Raw genomic sequence first — 21116 nt, 5'->3', positions numbered from 1 at the left:
TGTAATTGACAGACATGCGGTTTGATTCATATATAAGGAACGCACCAATGCAATCAGTTGACCATTCATTACTTCTACAATATTTATCTGTGCTGCCCTAAAGCTGAACTCCTTCAAATGTTACAACAAATTGCATCATACTGTAATATAAATCGATATAGCATTGCTTTTTTGTCCCTGTTATTGTCATTGTCGCCTGTAGTTCTACACTAAATGGTATTTGGGGGGCCTTTCCAGCTGGACAAGAAGAACACCCGGGGGCTTAGAAAGGCCTCAGAATATCAACTAAATGTTTGTTGCCTGCAGCTTGAATTGGGGGGGTGAGAAACTACAAAGATTTCACTGTGAGTTTGTGCATTAAACGATCTCTAAAATACGTGTGGATCTGTGAGTCCAGGAGACACGACACCTAGGAAACGATCACAGCTCGTCATCGCAGCCGTAACTAAAAATGTAAATCCTTAAAACCAGAGCAGACAAACTTCCAAGTTGCGTCCTACCGAGTGGACCTTTTAACTTTGATCCTGCTCACTGAGGAGTCAGAACACCGATCGCCCGCAGTCAGTGTTCTCTTCCAGATGGGCGACTATGCGCTGGGATGCAGTAATGTTTAGATTTTGCATGTTTATTTCGCTCTCCTCAGTCCACCATCCCAACCCCCCCCCCCCCCCCCCCGCCCCCGCGGCAAGGCAAGTCTCTCTTGAACACCTGCCGGCTTCATCTGGAGGAAGAGGAACGAGGGTGATTTTTCTTTTCAACAAGTGCAATCCCTAGCTGACGCATCTTTAAGAAACTTTTTTTTTTCTGAATCTTTCATGAGGTGCCGTAGGCAGCATCTGTCATCTCCCAACGAATGGGATTTCAATGGGACGTTTGCGTTCTTCTGATGATTTTCTGTAACGTTAAGATGCTGCAGAAGGCTGTGTGTGTGTGTACCAGCGATGCTTCTTCCAGATGCTCAAGGCTCACACCATGGGGGAGTGGCTTCTTTTCTTCTCCGTACTGCTTCCCAGAGGTGGAGGTGGAGTGGGTGGATGCGCTGTCATCCAAAGTGGGGGCATTTCTGAAAGCTAATCTCCAGCCTCCACACTGCTTAGAAAATCTGAAACCAGCTCACAGTGCAGCAACCGTGTAAGTGTTATATAACACCCAAAAAGATCACATCAAAAGTTTGGATTCGGGCAGTAGATGAAATGTGTCAACAAACAGCCGCTGTGACACCAGTCTGCTTGTTACCGCAGTTTTTGACATAGATTTAAGGCAGCGTGAGAGATGCAAAAACCCATTTTAACAGCATTAGGACAAAATAAGTGGATGATTATGTTATTTTAAGGACACAGCAGATTTAATTTAAAAACTGTAATAGCGGGCTGGGGAGGGAAGCTTGTCATTATTTTCATGGACAATCACAGGAAGTCATGGCCCGGGCCGTGACCTCTGCGTCTGGAAGGTGAAGCCAACAAGTGGACGAGCTTAAACCCAGCAGGGGACAAGTCTCCCTGCCTCCCTGACAACTTTAACCCGTTCTCTGTTATGCTTGCTCTGTTCTTACCATTTTGGTTGCTTATTCAGCGTTTTGGTTGTACTTAGCTGCCCCTTCTCATGTAACTTGTTGCTAAAAGACAAAACGCAGTCCATGAACCAACCGCTGAGCCACGGAGACTACGTCCACTTCTTATACACAGTCCATGCATCAGCGTCATGTGTTGACTTTTAATGTCTCTGTTAAGACCCAATCTTTAATTGCAGATAATATTGCAAGTTATCCATTACAGCTCAAGGCTTCAGGGAGGTGCTGATTAATATGAATGTCTCCCTCTGGCCTGGAGGGTAATATCAAACAGGTTTATCTTATAGTGTAGTATCATGCTCTTTGCTAATGTTCAATTGCTGTAATTGAGTTTTGAGTGTCCCTCTCGTGGTTCATGGGAATATACTTGAAAAAATATATTAAGGCATAAAAAATAAAACATAGAAAAATTGAAACTTTGGAATGAAACCTCTGGATTATGGTGATCATTTATTTCCAATTGATAATGTGAAAATGTGGAGTCCATGTAATAATAGAAAAGGCCATATATTTCACCCTGTAATTAAACATCCACGCTGCCTTAAATGAATGCCCGGTTGGTGAAACCAAATCAATTGCTATTTCATGCTTTGAGATCACATTACTTTGATTTACTTTTACTTTGCTTTTTTTACGTATGTAAAATGCCTCCAAAGTGCCACATTTTGCTCTGCTGTTAAATTATTGAAGCGACAAGTCACCGAGAAGCAGCCTCCACCCGACCGCGTGACTAATGTGGAGGATTTGCACAGCGATATCGAAACGGTGCGTATTTAATTGTTCATGATTATAAAGGGAACTCCTCAGGGTATGCTAAGTGATGCTAACCCACTTATGCCATATAGATGTGACATGCTGGCTGTTTGTGGCCAGCGCTTTAGCGGCACTCTGAAACCCACGTGTTGTGGAGGCTTCTTTTATCAGTCTGCTTTCTCTCTCTGTGCTTCTTCTCTGCTGTTTGGAAGCCGAGCTGAGATTTCATCAGTCGCTTTCGGATCTGTCACATTTCGTACCAAGGATCGAGACGGTTTCCCACACTTACCATGACTTACATCAGAATTTTAACGCAACGAGGGAACACAAGCGAGCGGATGCTCGTCTCTGTTGCTGCCCCTGCTTTTTGATCAAGCGATCATAGGAGCAGCTGTTAATCAACGAATCCCGCCTACCTCACCTTCAATACGCTAAAATAGATCGAGCAATCAAAGCCATTTAAGATCAGAGTTGACCTCATAGTGAAAAGAATGACAATAATACCGATGTTTCCTTTTTTTCACGTGGAGATTGGACTTCATGGCAGCGTCTCTTTGAGTACCTGCCCGTGTGGCTCTGGTCAACACTATAACCCAGCATCGACGGGGAAGGGCAATAAAATGTCTGACGTGTAAACTGCCGTGATGAATGGCGGCGCGAGGTGCCGGAAGACGGATAACCGCGCTTCAGCCCTTTGTTTACCTCCTGCCGGCATGGCTATAAATCACAGTGCAAGTAGGAGCCGGAGATGCCAGGAATCTACAGCCCCGAGCCGCCCGGGGGCTCAGAAATGGCTACCTGTGTAGCTCCTATCTAAATACATCAGAAGAAGTATGTTTCTGGCTTATTTAAGCAGCAGGCCTAACGGAAAATGTGCCGTGTGAGACTGAGCTCAGTTGCCTGGCTGAGAGCTCCTCTGGTTTTGGCTCCCCTGAGCGCCTCAGACCTCCTGGCTTTTCCATCCCCTCATGACTTAATTGCAATCACTGGGTGTCTCGGGTGTAAATCCATCCCTGATTTCCTGTAATTTACATCATTTTGTTTCATTTTGTCTCATGTTTTATGCCTTTGTAAGATTATTCCCTTTATGGTGTGAGTGATTCAATCAGTGCCTCTATAATCACGCAGCTGCTTTCAGTTTTTAGTTTAAAAAAAAAAGAAAAGGAATATTGCACAAAAAGAAAATAATAGATGCGCTGGCAAAAAAAACTGTAAATTGATCTAGGACTTTGCTATTGCCAAATAGCATTTGCAAAAAATTTAATATTTTTTTGATATGAGATATATCTCATATTTTATTTATTATTATTTTGTATGCACCTTTGCAACTCCTGCATTTAAGCATTTCTCTATTGGACAATAGTGTCCACCATGCAGGATCACATTGATTACCTTCGGATATTGATACCTTTGAGTATATGTGGGATTAACACACGACATACTAAGTATATCATTTACCCATATTTTCTATACCTCGTCCTACTGATGTCATGCTGTAGAGGAGTCAATCCTGGGGAACTGATATCAGCATTTTGTTATCCCTTCCAAACCCAAGGTCCCATTGGACGGGGCAGATCTGATGTTTTAGGGGGGTCCCTGATTGACAGCAGCTTCAAAGGCTCTGGGAAGAAAGAAAAAAGGCTCCTGAGGAATGTCCACGTGGGTTTTCACTGACCGCCTTAGGACATCGTTTACAACGCAGGCAGCCCACTCAAACTCGCTCGTGCACACGGTTTTGGCGAGTGTTTCATGTCTTGTCTCCTCAAATGAGTCTGAAACGTGCAGCTTTTAAACAGCATCCTGATGTCTTTGCTGTTTGAGAAACTGTTAAAAGCTGGTTTATATTGTCAAACCGGAACCCCCTCCTGGGAGATACTCGCCCCCCCCCTCCCTCGTTTGCCTCATTTCATCGTCGGTTAACTGCAGGATAGTGTTTCAGCGGCGATGGAATGAGATCGTCACGGCGATGGGACGAAACAATGGAGACTGTATTGGAAGTGGGCGGAGGGAGGGATGAGGCGACGTCTCTAGCGTGGCTTCGACGGTAATAGCAGCAGTGAAGTCAATCAGGGGACGCTGTGGGATGCCTCCTTCTATCTCTGAGTGCTGAGCTACTAGCAGGCTTATATTGAAGAGGAAAATGATCATTGATCCTTAGCCCGTGGTGCTGAAGTTCTCACAAGCCATGCACACACACACGCACGCACACAGGTTATTTCTATTTTACTCCCCTGAAAGCTTTTTTGGCGGCGTTGGGACAGCATCCGTTTATTATCACGCCCTACTTAACCCGTGAAATAGCTGTTCAGTATATGTCTCTCTAACTGTCGTCTGAATGGATACCTGATGATGTCATAGTGATGTTATCAAGGCCTTTTCTTTAATTCTTCAGTGTTTTTTGACAGGAAGTCTGTGTTAAGAACTCCAGATGTGGAGTTTGAAGGATGTTGACATTGACCAGGCAAGGGATGTCAAACTGAGGGGCTATTTGGTTGCATCATGGGAGTTGTAGGATCCAGCGTTTTTTTGGGGCTGGAACCAAAAGTCAGGATACATCAGGATACAATCCTTTTGTAGAGCGGCAACGGATGGATCGATTGGTCTATAACATCCACTGGAAAAAAAGTCAGAAATGCCCCTTCACATTAAGTAAAGCCCAAGGAGATTCCATCTGATTAGCCTGTTTGATCTAATCAGTAAGACCCCTTCATCTTCATTCATACAGAACAGTAGCACCATTTCTTTGACTTGGTTGTATTCTTTTTGCTTTGTGATGCAATAAGTGCCATAAACATAAACAAAGACAGCCTGCTGACACATATATCACGTTCACACACACGTCTCTGTTTGTAGTTGTGAGCCGCCTGTGAGCTGGAGTAAGCTCACCTGTCGCCAGCGTGAGGATTTCTCAGATCAGACGTAGTTTGTGCATGAGGACCTCGAGCTGCGTGGCGGCGTCAGTGTGCCTGCGTTTGCCTGTGCATGTGAGAACCGTACAAACGTGCGATCAGCTGGGCGCTGTGCTCCTCCATTAACGGGAACATAAAGCATTCAGGGAGCGCAGGAGTAACGGGTGAGGATGTGTGTGTGTGTGTGTCCCTCTCTGGAGGTTGATGTGATTTACCTGGACACCACTAATGCCCTTGCTTTTGACCTTAGCCCTCCTGATTAAGAGGGAGCGCGATACAGGCACGCACTCCGCTTCAAAAGCGTGCAAATGCCCTAAAAGCTTTCTCTCCAGCACAGCACACCACTGAACTGAGCTCTAGCTGATGAGGAGCCCAACTGTGAGTGTGACACAGTTAGGGAGGCTGGGAGAGTCTTCCGTTGGGACACATTCTGTTCCAAAAGCACAAGTTTGCGAATGATCTCAGCAGTTGGGGCGCGACGCGCAGAAAGACTTCTGCTCCAGTTATCACATGGCACGTTTGACTTCGTGTTTTATGAATGTGCAGGCACTGCCTCGTCGTCCTCCAGCAAGAAACCGCCCCCCCCCCCCCCCCCCCCCCCCCCCACCGCCCCCACGGCTGAACGCACAGGCACAGCTGTGATCGCATTACTTCAGATGGATCTGTGATTTCTTCCAGGAGTGAGGTAGAGCAGGCCCCCGATCACAAGACAATGATGTCGGATACGTCAACACGGACATTAACACAGATTAATGACAACATATCTGTCGGTCTTTGGAAATGAGTGATCACCGGGAACGTTGCAGGCTTCTGCCATTCAGCTTCCGGCTGTATCCGAGTGGACTTGAGTCATTATTCTCCTAAAGTCACCATTTTCCTCATCCGCACTAAAACACAAGGCCGGCGTTAACAGATTCATTTCACTCCGGGGCGGGCCAAGGAAGCCCGGAGAGAAAAATATTTGTACAAACGCCAACCCCAACCCTGAGGTGAACTGCGTCTTAAGACGTTTTCCTACACGCACGACTGTGGAGTTGAAGCGAGCAAGGCAGCGTCTGGTGAGCAGAACAGCGGACTAAGTGGTGCAGGCCATGAAGACCGGGAGAAAACGGCGAGCGCGTGCTGCATTCCAATAAGATGCACGTGCGTATAAAGCCAAACACACAGATTATGTATTATAGGCGCTAATGAGCCGTGGCACTGATTGCCAAACATTAGCTAGTCTTTCTCTTCGAGCCAATCAGGCTTTTATTGGCTCCTGTGCGTGTGGATTGAATTTTATGCACTGGCTGCATCTGACTAACACCCCCCCCACCCCCACAGACACACAAGCACACACACACACACATTAATGAATGCATATGAGCACAAACAACAATCATCAACCGCTCGTGCGAAAGGAGTTGAAGTTACACACACACAAATTATTTTTTACCACCCTTTTCTGCAAATGTTGCGTTTCTTAACACCACTTGCCTGACTAGTCTTTTAAAAAAAACAACACCTGAGAGTACGCTAAGCGTGAGGAGGTGGGACGCTCCCAACACCCGTGTGAAGGTTCTTTCACATGTGCTTATTTATTTTGACGTGGTGGGATCGACCACACCCCCCCCCCCCCCGTTTCCCTGCTGCTCGTACGTGGTGGTGAGAAAAGCAAACAGGTCAGTTCAGAATTCACAGGGATGAGGGTGTGGACGCCGAGGGAATAATTGTCCGCAGCTTTTCCCCCAAGACTGCGTTAGAAGAAATGACAATACTGCTTTCTTTAAGGATCTGCTAACCATCCCAGACTTTGTCATTTTAACACCGCGCGCAGATTAGTCGGCTTTTCCTTTTTAACACTGCAGTCTAAGCACCATTTCCCGCGTCGGCTTCAGAAGTGGGCAGCCGTAGCCAAACCTCAATCACAATCTGCAAACGCCTGGTTCGGGAGGCAAAGCCACATAAAGGAGGGATCAAAGCAGAGTGCAGGGAATTGGGACAGCGTACTGGGTCATGTTTAAAACCAATAGAACCCGTTGGCATGCCATACATCTAAAACGCATCAAAGCCTTTCCTGTCGCCCTCTTCCCTGAGACGCGGAGTCTCAAAATAGATAATAAGGAGGTAATCTGCTATTGGAAATACTCTTCATTTTTACGAGGCCATATGAATATCAATTTTTAAATGAACACAGTCATCTTTTATTTACTGTAGGTTTCAGAATTCCCCCGAAAGCAGACCGAGTGCCACTGACACGCATCTGCGTCTGAGCTCACAGACCCACACAAACACGCCATCTACCGCCTCGGCGGCTCCCGTGTGAATCATTGGAAGCGGCGGTGCTGCTGAGGCGAGGTGGGACAGGTTTATTAGCCTCCATCAGCACGGCGGGCGAGCCCGTGACCTTGGCTTTTTTTTTCTTCTGTTGTGCGCCCCCGGACAAGCGGAGCAGCGCGTGCCCTTTAGAGCTTTGTCATTTGCTGCCTCATGATGACACCGCACAGAACACACTGGCTGAGCCAGTGCGGCGTTGGAGTCAGCGTATCGTTTGAATCACGAGGCCTTCCTGTTCGTCTATGTCTTTTTGGATTCCCCGCACAAACAATTTCAAACCCCTCATCTCCCTCGGGCCCATTTCCTCGGTGTTGCGACCGCGCCGGTGGACGTTTTACATGCGCGTGTCTTCAGAGGCGCCACTCGGTTTGTCCGCAGATGGACAATTCTGTCTGCGAAAGAGTGTGACTCGTGTACCCGGCGAAGCCAAACAGCACTCGACTCGTCGTACTGCCAGTTCCACCTGGAAAGCATCCAAAGCTCCGTGGGTCACACTGTACCTGCCAAGTGGCCGCTGGATGTCATGCCCTTCACGTATCGTTGGAAGGAGAACTCTATCAACTGTGTCTGATAACTTTGAGGGGATTACTAACTGGACAGAGGGAGAGTCACTCTGAGTTTTGGGGGATGAAGTCAGTGCTCTGGCTCATTCGTGTTTGGATTGCAACACTGATCAACATGTGTTCCTGACCATGCGCTTTATGGTGATTGGGACGGGACCTGGACGCTGGTCCAGGCTTCGGGTTTGTGAATAGTGGACGTTGCATGAGCCTCATAGATGCAGGTCTTAAACATTAGCACTACCTCGTCTTACGATGTGTAATCACTGGTGCCGAGCTGCATGTATTTCCGTCACAAACACGCCCCCCCCCCCCTTTCTGCCCCCCCCCCCACTGTTCAGCTGCACAGCACTACTGCTTCCCTTTGATCGGAGCTGCGACTGATGAACTCAATGCACTAATGCACTGCTGTCTCAAAGACAGACTTTGACACCACGTTGTGTCCCTCAGCCCCGGCTTCCAACGTCGGACCAACGTTTGTTTGGACCGCGCAACACGGAACACGGCGCGTTATCAGTTGCACAGCGTGTTACAGTCTCCAGCATAAAGTATGTCTGCAGAAACTCTGTACTTTTGTGTTCCACTGTTCACACCGGTGGTGGAAGGGAAAGGCCAGCTGTGTGATCAGTATTGATCTCTGAGAGCTTATGCTCCGGGCTAGATGTATCTACGGCTGCATCTAACTGCGTGTGTGTGTGTGTGTGTGTGCGTGTATGAATGAGAGCGCGCAGGCCCGTTTTGGTCCGGTGCGTTACGTCAGCGGACAGACGACCCACAAAGAGAGGTTCTCGGGGCTGCTTTTTTTTCCCAAGTTGCTAACGGACACGAACGAGAGGAGCTCCACGCCGAGCGTTCACTCAGATACTTTCAGGGTATCGCTCGTTCTGCACTGACTAGTCGAGCAGCTCTCACACACACGCGCGCACGCACGCGCACAAAGAGCGGGGTCAAGGGCACGCGCAGGAATGAGCACAACAGCGTGAAATTAGACTTCATCCTAATAGAAATCATGTCAGCCCGAGCGTGCGCGTGGATAACTTCACAGCAGGATCAATTACCCATCGGCAATTACCCACGGCACTCTGAAACACTGCTACTGTACTGTTGACTGCCTGTCAAGTCTATATATACATGTATATAGATCGCTTAAATTTCAGGGTACAGGTTGGCCTGCAAGGCTTTGTTAGCTCTGGAGTGTCTGTTATTGCACAGAAGTAAATTAGGGTTACAAAATGTGTGTGTGCGGCCTGGTTGGGGTGTTTGAGGATGCTGCCCTCGTGTGCCGCTGCCTAGAAACGCATCCTCATCACAGCACCAGGACCCGGACAACAAACCCCATCAGACTGTTGATGCTCTTTGTGATGTAGATGACATTCATGAGATCACATGTTTTTATTTCTATTGCAGGTTATGGACTCGCTCTCGAAACTTTCCCACACAGCGATTGCACAACAAACAGGAATCAGGTATGTGGAAGTGAAATGAAGTGACTCAACCCAATGTGATGTCACAGTATCATCGAGCACAATTCACTAGGTCATATATTGATGAAGCTCTCTATTCAATTTGACAGGCCCTATCCATCAGAAGAGAGTGTTGAAGATGAGGACATCTACAACCACCTGGAGGACCTTATAGAGTACGTATTGTCTCTTTTAAAATAACTGGGAGGGTTCTGAGAACAATTTGCATTTTCATTTTAAGCAGTTATTTGTTAATTTAGTCCCAAGTGTCCCTACCTTATAAATACATCCAAAAGACTAAATGTAAAGCCTGTTTTAACTCCAGTAAATTGTTTTATGGAATAATTTAATCTGAAATGTATCAAGCATTACAGTTAGATTTCATTTGCATGCAATTTACTCTAAAACAACTTCAAAACAACAAAGATTACAAGTGAAATTACAACTTGAACGACTGTAACCCAGCAGCACTAATAACTGAATCCAAAACGTGCTGAAGTGAGCGCCTTCTCATAGTCATTCAGTGTAGTTTTTATCAGTATTGTCTTTAAGGTGATTATCTTCCTCCATCCAAGCACAAACCATTAGCAAATACGGGAAAATGTAGAGATTGGTTTTGGCTTGCATTTCAAGGGCATATATAGGGTTATATGTAGGGATACAAGTCAGCGGAGACAGATAATCTTACCGTCGGGGAGGCCAACACTGACAGGGGGCTCCGGTCTGTGTGGAGCGCTGACAGCTCCAGGAGCAGGAAGCAGCCCACCAGTCTGTAGTAGGGAGCAAAACGGCAGTCTGACAGCAGCCAGCTGTGCATGTGAGGTGGAAGGAGCCGCCTGGATGACACCGAGCTGCGTTCACCTGCCATCTTCCATCTGCTCGGTGTCCAGCAGCAAAAACGGACATAACCAGCCAACATCTGGAACCAGCTGTCTGAGCTATTCACACTAGACGTCAAAGGTTTTCACCAGCATTCATGTGTCAAAAGGAACAAGGATTAATTTGATGAAATCGGATTTATGTCAGTTAAAATATTCAGTTGTCAGTCATGCTTCTTGAGAACATTAAGTTATCTAGAAGATGCATTCAGACAATAACAATAAAGCTCTGCCTTCTCCACATCAGTGAGATGAGAAGAGACGAATGCATAAAGCGTAGACATTTCAACAACTCTTTGTGGCCTTTACTGTATGCGGGACCCTTTCAGGCATAGTAAGAAGTGGATCAAGATTTTCCAGAGCCTTTAAACTCCAAGCTAAACTTTAAACAGTTATGGGCCACAGCATGTTTGTTATTTTATTCATTTCAGGGGTATCTCTCCACTTGGGCAATGAGTGCAGTTACCTAGTGTGCTACCTAAAATAAGATTATTAATCCCTGCTAGTAGAAACAATATGCTATGTGCACATATCAGCCCTGAGTCATGTCGACGCACTGTAATTGGCTCAGATGTGAGCAGTCAGAACAGACTACAGCGTCACACACAACCGTCTTTACTTGTGTGTGTGTGTATGTGTGTGTGTGTGTGTGTGTGTGTGTGTGTGTGTGTGTGTGTGTGTGTGTGTGTGTGTGTGTGTGTGTGTGTGTGTGTGTGCGCGCTTGAGTGCTTCTGAGCCACTTTCACGGCCATGGATTAAGTGTCCCCGGCTAACAAGATTTGTAGTATAGTATTAAAATCCTTATTGTGTTAAACCAGAACTGTGTGGGTTTTTGTGTGAACCTTTTCATGTGGCTGTCATGAGGGATGGAAACCATTACCCACTAACAGTCAGAGACGAACAGCTGTCTGACGTCATGTGATGCCTCTGCCATATTGTGTGTCGTGTGCGGCGCAGCGAGAACGGGGTGGAGGACGAGGAGGATCTGTATGACTGCGTGTATGATGATGAAGATGGAGGGGAGATCTATGAGGACCTTATGAAGACAGAAGCCATCCCTCCCCCGGTTAGTCCTCCTCTCTCTTCTCACTTCTTTACCATGAGTAAAATGGACAGATGACACATTCATTTAGCGTCTGCGTCAAAGACCAAGTGAGAAAGTTCAGGAAATTTGCTACAGAAACTTCATTGATAACATGTTTGCATGTTAACTAAATGAAGCTATAGAGTGCAAGTTATTTGGTATATTTATTCACATTTCATACTTTAATAACAAAGGATGGTACCTCCCACTCATATCATAATTGGCAGGAAATCCAGCCAGCATGTGACTCTGACCTTACTCTAAGGGTCACACGGACTACATCTGGTTGAAAGCTCAACCGTTTATCAGCCTACAGCGCTGCCACAGAGTCACAGTCCTGTGTGTGTGTGTGTGTGTGTGTGTGTGTGTGTGTGTGTGTGTGTGTGTGTGTGTGTGTGTGTGTGTGTGTGTGTGTGTGTGTGTGTGTGTGTGTGTGTGTGTGTGTGTGTGTGTGTGTGTGTGTGTGTGTGTGTGTGTGTGTGTGTGTGTGTGTGTGTGTGTAGGCGTTCCAGAAGCAAGCAGAGACTGACATCAGGAGTTGCTGTTTGACAGAGATCAAGCAGACAGAGGAGAAGTACACTGAGACTCTGGAGTCTATAGAGAAGGTACAAACCATGCTTCAACTAGATTTGACAAAACAGTAAAGTTCACATGGAAAAGAAAACTACTTACAATTCAGAGCATAAACTTAGTAGAGTAGAGCAACAATATTTTTCCTCTTTCCTGTCATAGTCATGTGACAGCACGCATCACTTCAGATTCATCCCGTAATCCCTTTAGAGGTCCCGACTTGAGATGATTTGATGATTTTATACCAAGTGGATCCTCTGCAAATGTCAGACTACAATAAATTGTTCTACACTGTGAGTGCAGTGTGTTCAGAAGCATAATAATAGAGTGATATGTACTAACATCATTATATTTCAACGTATTCATGTTCAAGGTTTACTATCAGTTCTCAATAATAACATTATTATTTTTTAGTATTGGAAAAATTACTTATCAACATTTATGTTTGCAACCAATATTGGAAATAGATGATGTTATGCTTCATTCATGTCAAAGCACACTCAACTACAGTGAGTCAAAAATACAAATAAAACTGAACTTCCTTTGGAGTAAAAATACTTCCACTCCTTTGATTATATGCAGTGAAAGCATGACCACTAGAAATAAATGTATGCAATATAACTGACTGGGGTATAATGGAACAAATAAGTGTTCTTACAAATCTATCCTCCCTGGGAGAAGTGAAGGAACAAATACTGGGCCCTGAGTCATGTCTGGCCTGGCGTCTCTCATCCCCCGGCCACAGATACTTTTCCATCTTGTGTAAAAAGTGCTGGCTAAATGACTTTCTACATGAAGTGGATGGTGGGAGTTACTGTCTGCTCTTTGAGATGTAGTTATGACTCTGTGACGGCAGTTTTCTGAGAGGAAATCCTTCTGTTAATTTAAATTAGATTATTGTTGTGACCCAAGCCGTCCTCCTGCTTTGTGCTGACTGCAGCTCTTTGCCGCTCAGCTTCTCTCACTTTTACTGTTGAAGGGGACCAGCTTCATTCTCTCACAATGTCTCCTCCTCTCTGCTGCAGCACTTTATGACGCCCCTGACCATGTTTCTATCCATGGCCGAGATGGAAAAGGTGTTTGTGAATATTCCGGTGAGTTATTGCATTATTATGTCTTAAGGGTCGAACCGGGTGGTCGACTCAAGGTCACTTAAGTCTTAATCGAGGGCCCTTTTTCATTCAACACATGAGGAGATGTCACATAAGGACCATTTAAATGTTTAGTTTCAAATGGAAGTTGAGCTGAAATAAAATGAGCGGGTAATGGGACAGAAGAAATATGCATTAAAAAAATTCAAATAATCTTCTCCCGGGGAAACCTTTTTCTTGGATTTAACAAGAAATTGTTTTTTTAAGCTTATGCTTACTTTTCATATCAAACACTTGATGAATGAATTAGTCAAGAACCTATTGTGCACATTGATTGATAATGAATTTACTCAGATAGATGAAACAGAACAGGCATTTGATGACCTTGAATAATAAAGAATCTTTACTGTTGTGTTTCAGGACCTAGTTAAAGTTCACAAATGTTTACTGGTAGAAATCCTAGAGTCCATCCACCACAGGAGTGCCCAGAACCTTTTCCAGATCTTCATCACTTTCAAAGAGAGGTAGGTCATGGTCATGGTAACCTCTTCTCTTCCTGGCTGTGTACATAACCCGTCACATATTGGGATTTCCCTATTTAGAACCTATTACGTAATCTATTCATTATCTGTCCCAGGTTGCTGATCTATGGTAAGTACTGCAGCCACGTGGAAACCGCCATCGCCAGTCTGGATGACATCTGCAAAGACAGAGAGGACGTACGCATGAAGCTAGAGGTAAAGAGCTTTTGGTGTCAGTAGATGATGGTCTGGTGGGAAGTGTTCACTTCCCATCACCTCAGAATAGTCCGAGAATGCCCTCCAGTGTGTATCTGAGGCATTGCAGGTTGCGCTCTAAGGGATGTGCTCCATTGGACCCTGACTTTTACTGTACTACTTTCTAAAAAGGGAAAGAAAGTTCTTTTTTTAAATCAGTTAACCTTTCCAGGTTGCTCGTCATAAAGACTTTGTAGTGACAGGCTGACTTTCTTTATGCCATCTCAATAAATACAAACAATTTTATTCCTTCATGGTCATCTTACAGGAATGTTCAAAGAGAGCTAACTACGGAAAGTTCACCCTGAGGGATCTGCTGGTTGTTCCTATGCAGCGAGTCTTGAAGTATCACCTCCTCCTGCAGGTACGATGCTCCAACTCATCCGACACTGTTTCTATACTAATGTAATCAGGATGTAAAGCCTTCCTGTGAGTGCGGTGAATGATGGGAAACCAGGTAACTGGAGCTATTTTGTTCTCAGATGTTTGAAGCCCTCATGAGTCCACCTATTCATCTGTGAATACAGTGCAGAGAGTGCACTCTCTATGGTGGCAAAACGTCTATACATCAATCAAATCATATGTGCAAAGGACAAATTGAAGAGCCATTCCACAATATCTTTCGCTGTATTTTTCAAACTTTTGAATTGATGACATTTTCAGTGAATTACAGGCATGCATACATTCTTCATTTGAAAAGACTAGTTTAGAATTTGATCTATTTCTCTATTTGTATGAAAAATGAATACACCTTTCAAACGTGAGCTGTATTTGAACGATCATCACTGAAGATCTGTAATTTTCTTTAGGCCCTTCACCTCCTTTTATCATCAAAACACACACTTCACATCTGCCTATTACGTCAGTCATTTTCATTAAATAAGAGAAGCTCACAATATTACAGGTCAAAGAGTTGTTGATTCATCAAAGCGTCCTCAGTGCCTCCCCGGCTCCACGAGCAAAGGGACCTGCCGTCAGCAGGTGGTGCTGCTGACCATCTTTGCTTCCCGTCCCCTGCCTTCGTCCTTCAGGCTGCGAGACGCCTCTCGTCTACCTCTGCAGCATCTTCATGGCTCTCAGTTTGACAACGACCACGCGCGTAATTGTCACCCGATGGAGCCAATTTAAGACGTAGGAGGGAGAAAATAGATGAGATGAAGTGAGCGATGAAAAAGAGCACAGCAGACAGGACGAAGAAGTGAAGAGGGACACACGGAATCCCAATGTGAGCGAGGAGCTTAATTGAAGCTGTGGAAACTCAGTAGAAAGTCAGGGAAAAGTTACTAAAACGTCACCAGGACAACGTATTGATTCAAAATGTGTCAAGACGACTTTGGTTCTCCGATTCATCGTTCCAGGATTAAAATGTTGAAATATTTACATGCATTGATGTTATGCTTGTGTACCTCTTCCATACACACGTGTGTGTGTGTGTGTGTATGTGTGAGCAAGGCCCACCGCTGACCTGAGATACACAAACATATTCATTCATCACACAGACGCACACGCACACACACTGCAGGACGGATCTGAAGAGGTTGGATGGAGTCTGTGTGCTTCATGTAGAGGAGAAGCAGCAGCTTACCTCTAATGAAAAGGTGTTATTGAACATGAACTGGTCACAGGTGGGTGTGTTGAGGTGAAGGGAGCACCTCTTCCCCCTCGTTTAGCTATTGACTTTTACTCAGGTTTTATCAAATTAAATTACAATTTCAGTTGACAAATTCTAAGATTCTAAATTCTAGAATTTTTGGGCCACAGATGACGAGCAATCGATTCGTCAGATGAGAGAAGCTGCACACCTGAGTGGAATTTGTCTTAAATACATTCATCTGGGAATCCTTACTGCAGTAGTCGCATTAAAAGAGAAACCTGTAGTAACCTAGGTAACGTTCCCACATGGTGACAGCCGGAGTCTGCACAACAAATGTTGTGCCACCTCCTCTTCCTCTCTTGCTTGTTCTTTCTCATCTTTTTTCTCATCAATCTCTCTCTCTCTCTCTCTCTTTCCTCCTCACTGCCTCCCGCTCGTCATCTCTCTTCCCGCCACACTTTCCTTCCGATGAGTCCATCACGGATGGCCCAACTATCAGTGTGACCACTCCCTTCCACTGTATCTCCGTGGATGTGTCGAGGTTGGAGCAGGGCTTGATAAATAGGACTGTGTAGTGATAATAAAGCCCAGGTTGAGCTTGACTGACACCAGGGATTTGAGCAGTGCCAAGCAGACATATATATCTCCCTCAGCGGCTCAGTGTGTGCACGCCTGTGTGAGTGTGTGTGTGTGTGTGGGAACACAGTTTGTTTGGGCCTGTATAAACGACATGCATGGCCTCCTTCCTTATCCTCTACCGCTGAGGTCTAGATGTCTTGTTTACGCTGCATCCAGGCACTGGCAAGCAATTTCAGATACACACTTTCGCACACACACACCTCCGCTATAGACGGGTGCACAAACACACACGCACAATCTCATTCATTTCAGGACAGGATTCTCTTCCATTTCATATCTAGAGCCAACGTGTTCTCGTGTGTGCAATGCGGCTGTAGTAAGCAACGGGATAACAATGTTCATACGTTTTTACAAGTCCTTTCTGTTTATGACAGACAGCTTTTTCCTCACTTTAAATGATGCTAATTGGTTGTTAATGGCTGAATTTACTGTTACGGTATGAACGCGGTGTTATTGGGCAACACACACGCATATCCTGAGTGTGTTCTTTTTTTTCTGCCCACTAGGAGCTGGTGAAACACACTCATGATGCCACAGACAAGAGTAATCTGCGGACGGCATTGGATGCCATGAAGGTATATCATCAGTTCATTTCTGATTATATCAGGGTACAGGGGTTTTGAATAAAATATATTGAGGGGTTTTTTTTCTTCATAAACCTGACTGATATAAAATCTCAAAGTTATCATTCAACCAGAACAGTGAGATCTGCATTGATCACAGTGTGTTCATGTAAAACATAAGTGGAAATGATTTAATGATTGAATTAATAAGTCTACCCGTTCCACCCGTCATTCGTAAGTCCCACTTATATTTTAGCCTTCAAAGGCTACTCACTTGTCCATTGTCAAACATTGTTTCCATATTGGTTTCTTTTGAAGGAGAAAAAAATAAAAAAATAAAATGAAGAATGAAATAACACGAAAGGGAGAAGAAATGAAAGGAAAGAATGCATTTTTTTTCTGATTTGTTTGCAGGACTTGGCTCAGTACGTCAACGAAGTCAAGCGAGACAATGAGACGTTGCGAGAAATCGATCAGTATCAGAAATCCATCGAAAACCTGGTAAGCCCCTTTGTTTCTTCCACACAATGAGTGCTTTTACTCGGGAATGGATGTCATTCCTGTCAGATCGCGATCAATCTCTTCTGTCTCTTCTTCTGTAGAATCAGCCCCTGAGTAACTACGGCAGACCTAAAGGGGACGGGGAGGTACGCGTGGCCACGGTGGACAAACGAGCTAAACAGGACAGGTGAGATGTCAGAATGACGTGCTGCTGCACTGACGGCATCAGGTGACTGCGGTTGGAAACGTGCCAGACACTTTTAAGCCAAAGTGCACAAAGAAACTTATACCAGGCGTCTTGGTGGTGAAGAAGAAAATAAAGTGAGGTACAAAAAGGCATGTAGTTATGTTCCACACAAACAGGCTGATATATATATATATTAATTCAGAAACAATGGATGTTGTAGACTTAAGTCAGTGTGTCAGATATGTGTGTATTTTATTTGACTGGAAATGATTAAAAGCATCATTAAGTGTTAGTTTAACTGGGCTGACTCAGTGGAAAATCACATTACCATACGATATAAAACCAGAACCCCCCCCCCCCCCAAAAAAAACAGGTGCACACACCTCACAGATAAAAGGATTTTTGTGGATTGATTAAGATGGCGTTGGACATTGGAGTCGGTGGTTACAGATAAGGTGTCAGTCCACTGAATGGTATTCATATGGCAGCTAGAAAATTACAGCCAATGTGAAAAAAAGATGGTGCTTGAATAAAAAAGGTGTATAATAGAACATGTGGTGGTTTGATATTGAACATGAACATGAAATCCTGCTAAGTCAAGGTACTTTTGATATTAAGGTACACAATGACCTGATATTTGTAGCCATATCTTTCTGCCGTAGTGTGGGATTTGACGATCATTTTTTTTGTATTTTAATGCAAAATAATAAATACATGGTCATGTAGTAGATAATTAGACATTTAAACACATTGAAAGGGGGGGATATATAGTCTATAGGAGTAAATCACCCAAAAAGCTGCCTTGTGGACTTCACATTTTAAAATGTATATGGCATGAAAAGAAACATTTCAAAATGGGGGTAATCGGAGCTAATTCCAACCAGCGGGAAAGAAGGAAGCTGCACATGTAAACCATAGGCAAAATACATACAGTTCTGTGTGGTCTTAGAGAAAAAATAAGGGCTGCAGTAGAAGAAGCAGTAAGGGAGCAATAGACTTAGATGATGAGTCCTGAACTGTTATGACAACAATAATCACTGAAAGCGCTTGCAGTCTTTTCTGCTCTGAAGTAATACAGGAAAGATTCTCTTCAAACCACAGGCACATCTTCCTGTTCGATGCCGCCGTGATTGTTTGTAAGCGGCGAGGAGACAACTACGAGATGAAAGAAGTGATCGACTTGCACCTCTTCAAGATCACCAACAACCCCACATCAGACAAGGAGAATCGAAAGGTCCAAACGCACACACACACACACACAGATATATGGTTTCTCTTGAGACACATCCAGCCATTATGGGTAAGCACTTATCCCATCATGGTCTAAGGGGGGGGCTGGAGATCAAAGCTCACATTTGGGTACATCCTGGACATCAACCATCATCACAGGGCTCACACATAGGGACAAAAAGTTCAAATTCATGTTTACACACACACTACAGGCACTTTAGTCTTTACACTGTGTGAGGAAGCCAGAGAGTCATTTCAGGGAAGCAGCACATATTTTTTTCATAAAAAGGTCCCTACTCAATTTCACGTCACCTTAGGAATGTAGCAAAGGTCGCCTCAATTAAATTCAGCTACACAAAATAAACAAAATAGGTGGTTTTCTATTGCTCATATATTGTTCTACTTCTTGATGGTCCTGCACATGTAAACGGGGCCTTTGGCGGTGAAACACGTTCTTAAATTTGTATCCAATGACAAAATATCACACACAAGTTTGGCAGCCAAAAGTAGTTTTGTAATTTTGTACTTCACAACACAGCTCAAATGAAAATGAAAAGAAACAATAAATGAATGAAATAAAAATTATTTTTGATCTAGTTCTCAGGTCTGATTGGTGGAGTTGCTTTTAAATTAACATACAATTTAGTTTACGGAAGATATGTCTTCAGTGTTCTCTAATCTGTTATTTTAAAAAGCAATAAACTAGTTTAGTGTGTGATTAACTGTGACTTTAAATCAGCTAAAATTGCTTTTAATTAAACATTACTTCACTAAGGGCTGTATTCTAATAAGACTCAAAGAAGGGTGCGAGTGAATAATGTTTTGCTCTTTTACTGTTTTTGTAATATACAGTGTAACCAGACCAGCATTAGGGACATTCTGTCAAATAAAAACAAGAAAAAATTCCTCCCATTCAACAACCAATCAGCTCCAATTGAGGGAAGTCTTTGCAGTGTCCATTATTGCCCTTTTTTACCACCCCCCCATTGGACTCCCGACAAACCAATTAACAGTGCTGCTTCGGCTTTATGAACAACCATAGCGTTTGTCAGATGAGTAAAAGTAAAAAGCATTTTATAAGCACCGTCACCCACATCTACCACCCCCCCCCCGCCCCCCCCCCCCACGGCTGCCTTTGCGCTGCTTGAATAAACTACAGGCAACGATATTTCAGGCTCACAACACAAACACCAAAATAATCACCAGCAACGACTCTTCGATAATTGAACACACGCTTGTTCCGGCACATGTTTTACACTGTCGCGTTCATTCACGAGCATAATACTGAAAGTGTCAGACTCAAGCAGCCTGCCTCCTCCCAGATGGTGTTATCATAAACCTCGCTTTGGGGCCGAGTACACAAACACACACACGCGCACACACACTCATACACAAAATGAATACTAAGTGCCAAGTGGTGAAATATATTGCCAATCATAATGAGGGATGATGTCGAAGGCGTGCCAGGACACAATGATTGGGGTAATAACGATGTCTTAAATAGCAGACATTAGAACGTTAAGCCCCATATGGGGCGATAAAGTTACCTTTTTGTATGAAACCCGCCTCCTCTGACATAATAGATATGATGCAGTTTGTTTCATTACATATTTATTATGCCAAAGAGAAGAGTGGCTGTCAAAGAGAAGCAGCAATACATCATTGAAGCAGAATACTTACATTTATATGCAAGTCCTCTGGAGGTAAAACCAAAATAATCCTGAAGTGGCAACTGGAAACCTTCATGGCACCATTTCTCATGTTAGAGCTGATGGTTTGAGATTTCAATATTTTCCTTATAATGAAGGATCATTACAATGTGTAATCTGTAATCTGTGTTGCTTGTAATCACAGACATTGAGATTACCTACATTACTCCAACTGGCTAAATGGAGCTTTACCTGCTGTTGTTTGGTTTTTTTTGGTCCACTGCTAATGTATTGTTTTAAGCAGCAGTTGTATTCCAGCAAAAACTTAAAAAGCAAAGCTCACATTGTCAGTCTGGGTGATCCTTTTAAAATTCTAAAGATGAACCGAGCAAATACAAATGAAACGGACACACGGGCAGACATTTTGTCCTTCTCTTTAAAAGCTGGTTGCTAGGGACATCTCTGCAGAGCACATGTCCCGGTGCCCACTGGGAGTTGCCTCGGCTCTTCCGATAGAAAAGAGCCGACGTGCTTCCCTCACAGCACTGAGAGCCTGGCATGTGTTTTTTTCGCCTGAAGTTGCCACCTAGGCGCCATCGAAAGTGCATCTGTTCAGTGAAGCCGCGGAATAACGCAGAGTGACGCGTTGACGCGGCGGCTAAAAGACGCAATAGTCGGCCCTTGGATTTGACACCGGAGGCTGATGGCTGGCGCACCGGTCCGCGCACGCCGTCCGATGCCCAGCGGCCGCATGGCGCTGCGAGACCAACGCCCTCTCCCCGT

At 44.5% G+C, this 21116-nt stretch overlaps 1 protein-coding gene across 2 annotated transcripts in view; it reads left to right on the top strand.

Annotated features, from left to right (window-relative positions):
- LOC119198310 (guanine nucleotide exchange factor VAV3) overlaps positions 1-21116 on the top strand; it is a 74113-nt gene that overhangs the window by 20206 nt on the left and 32791 nt on the right. For both annotated transcript variants that reach the window (XM_037455292.2, XM_037455290.2), the window contains exons 3-14: positions 9516-9574; positions 9682-9747; positions 11407-11515; positions 12037-12138; positions 13129-13197; positions 13615-13718; positions 13832-13931; positions 14239-14334; positions 16710-16778; positions 17181-17267; positions 17369-17454; positions 18556-18688. In XM_037455292.2, coding sequence (XP_037311189.2) covers positions 9516-9574; positions 9682-9747; positions 11407-11515; positions 12037-12138; positions 13129-13197; positions 13615-13718; positions 13832-13931; positions 14239-14334; positions 16710-16778; positions 17181-17267; positions 17369-17454; positions 18556-18688 — 1080 coding nt within the window. The remainder of the gene's footprint in view (positions 1-9515; positions 9575-9681; positions 9748-11406; positions 11516-12036; positions 12139-13128; positions 13198-13614; positions 13719-13831; positions 13932-14238; positions 14335-16709; positions 16779-17180; positions 17268-17368; positions 17455-18555; positions 18689-21116) is intronic.

The sequence above is a fragment of the Pungitius pungitius genome, chromosome 19 (assembly GCF_949316345.1).
Source record: "Pungitius pungitius chromosome 19, fPunPun2.1, whole genome shotgun sequence".
In the NCBI taxonomy this organism is placed as follows: Eukaryota; Metazoa; Chordata; class Actinopteri; order Perciformes; family Gasterosteidae; genus Pungitius; species Pungitius pungitius.
This window is presented reverse-complemented; position numbering and strand designations above follow the sequence as displayed.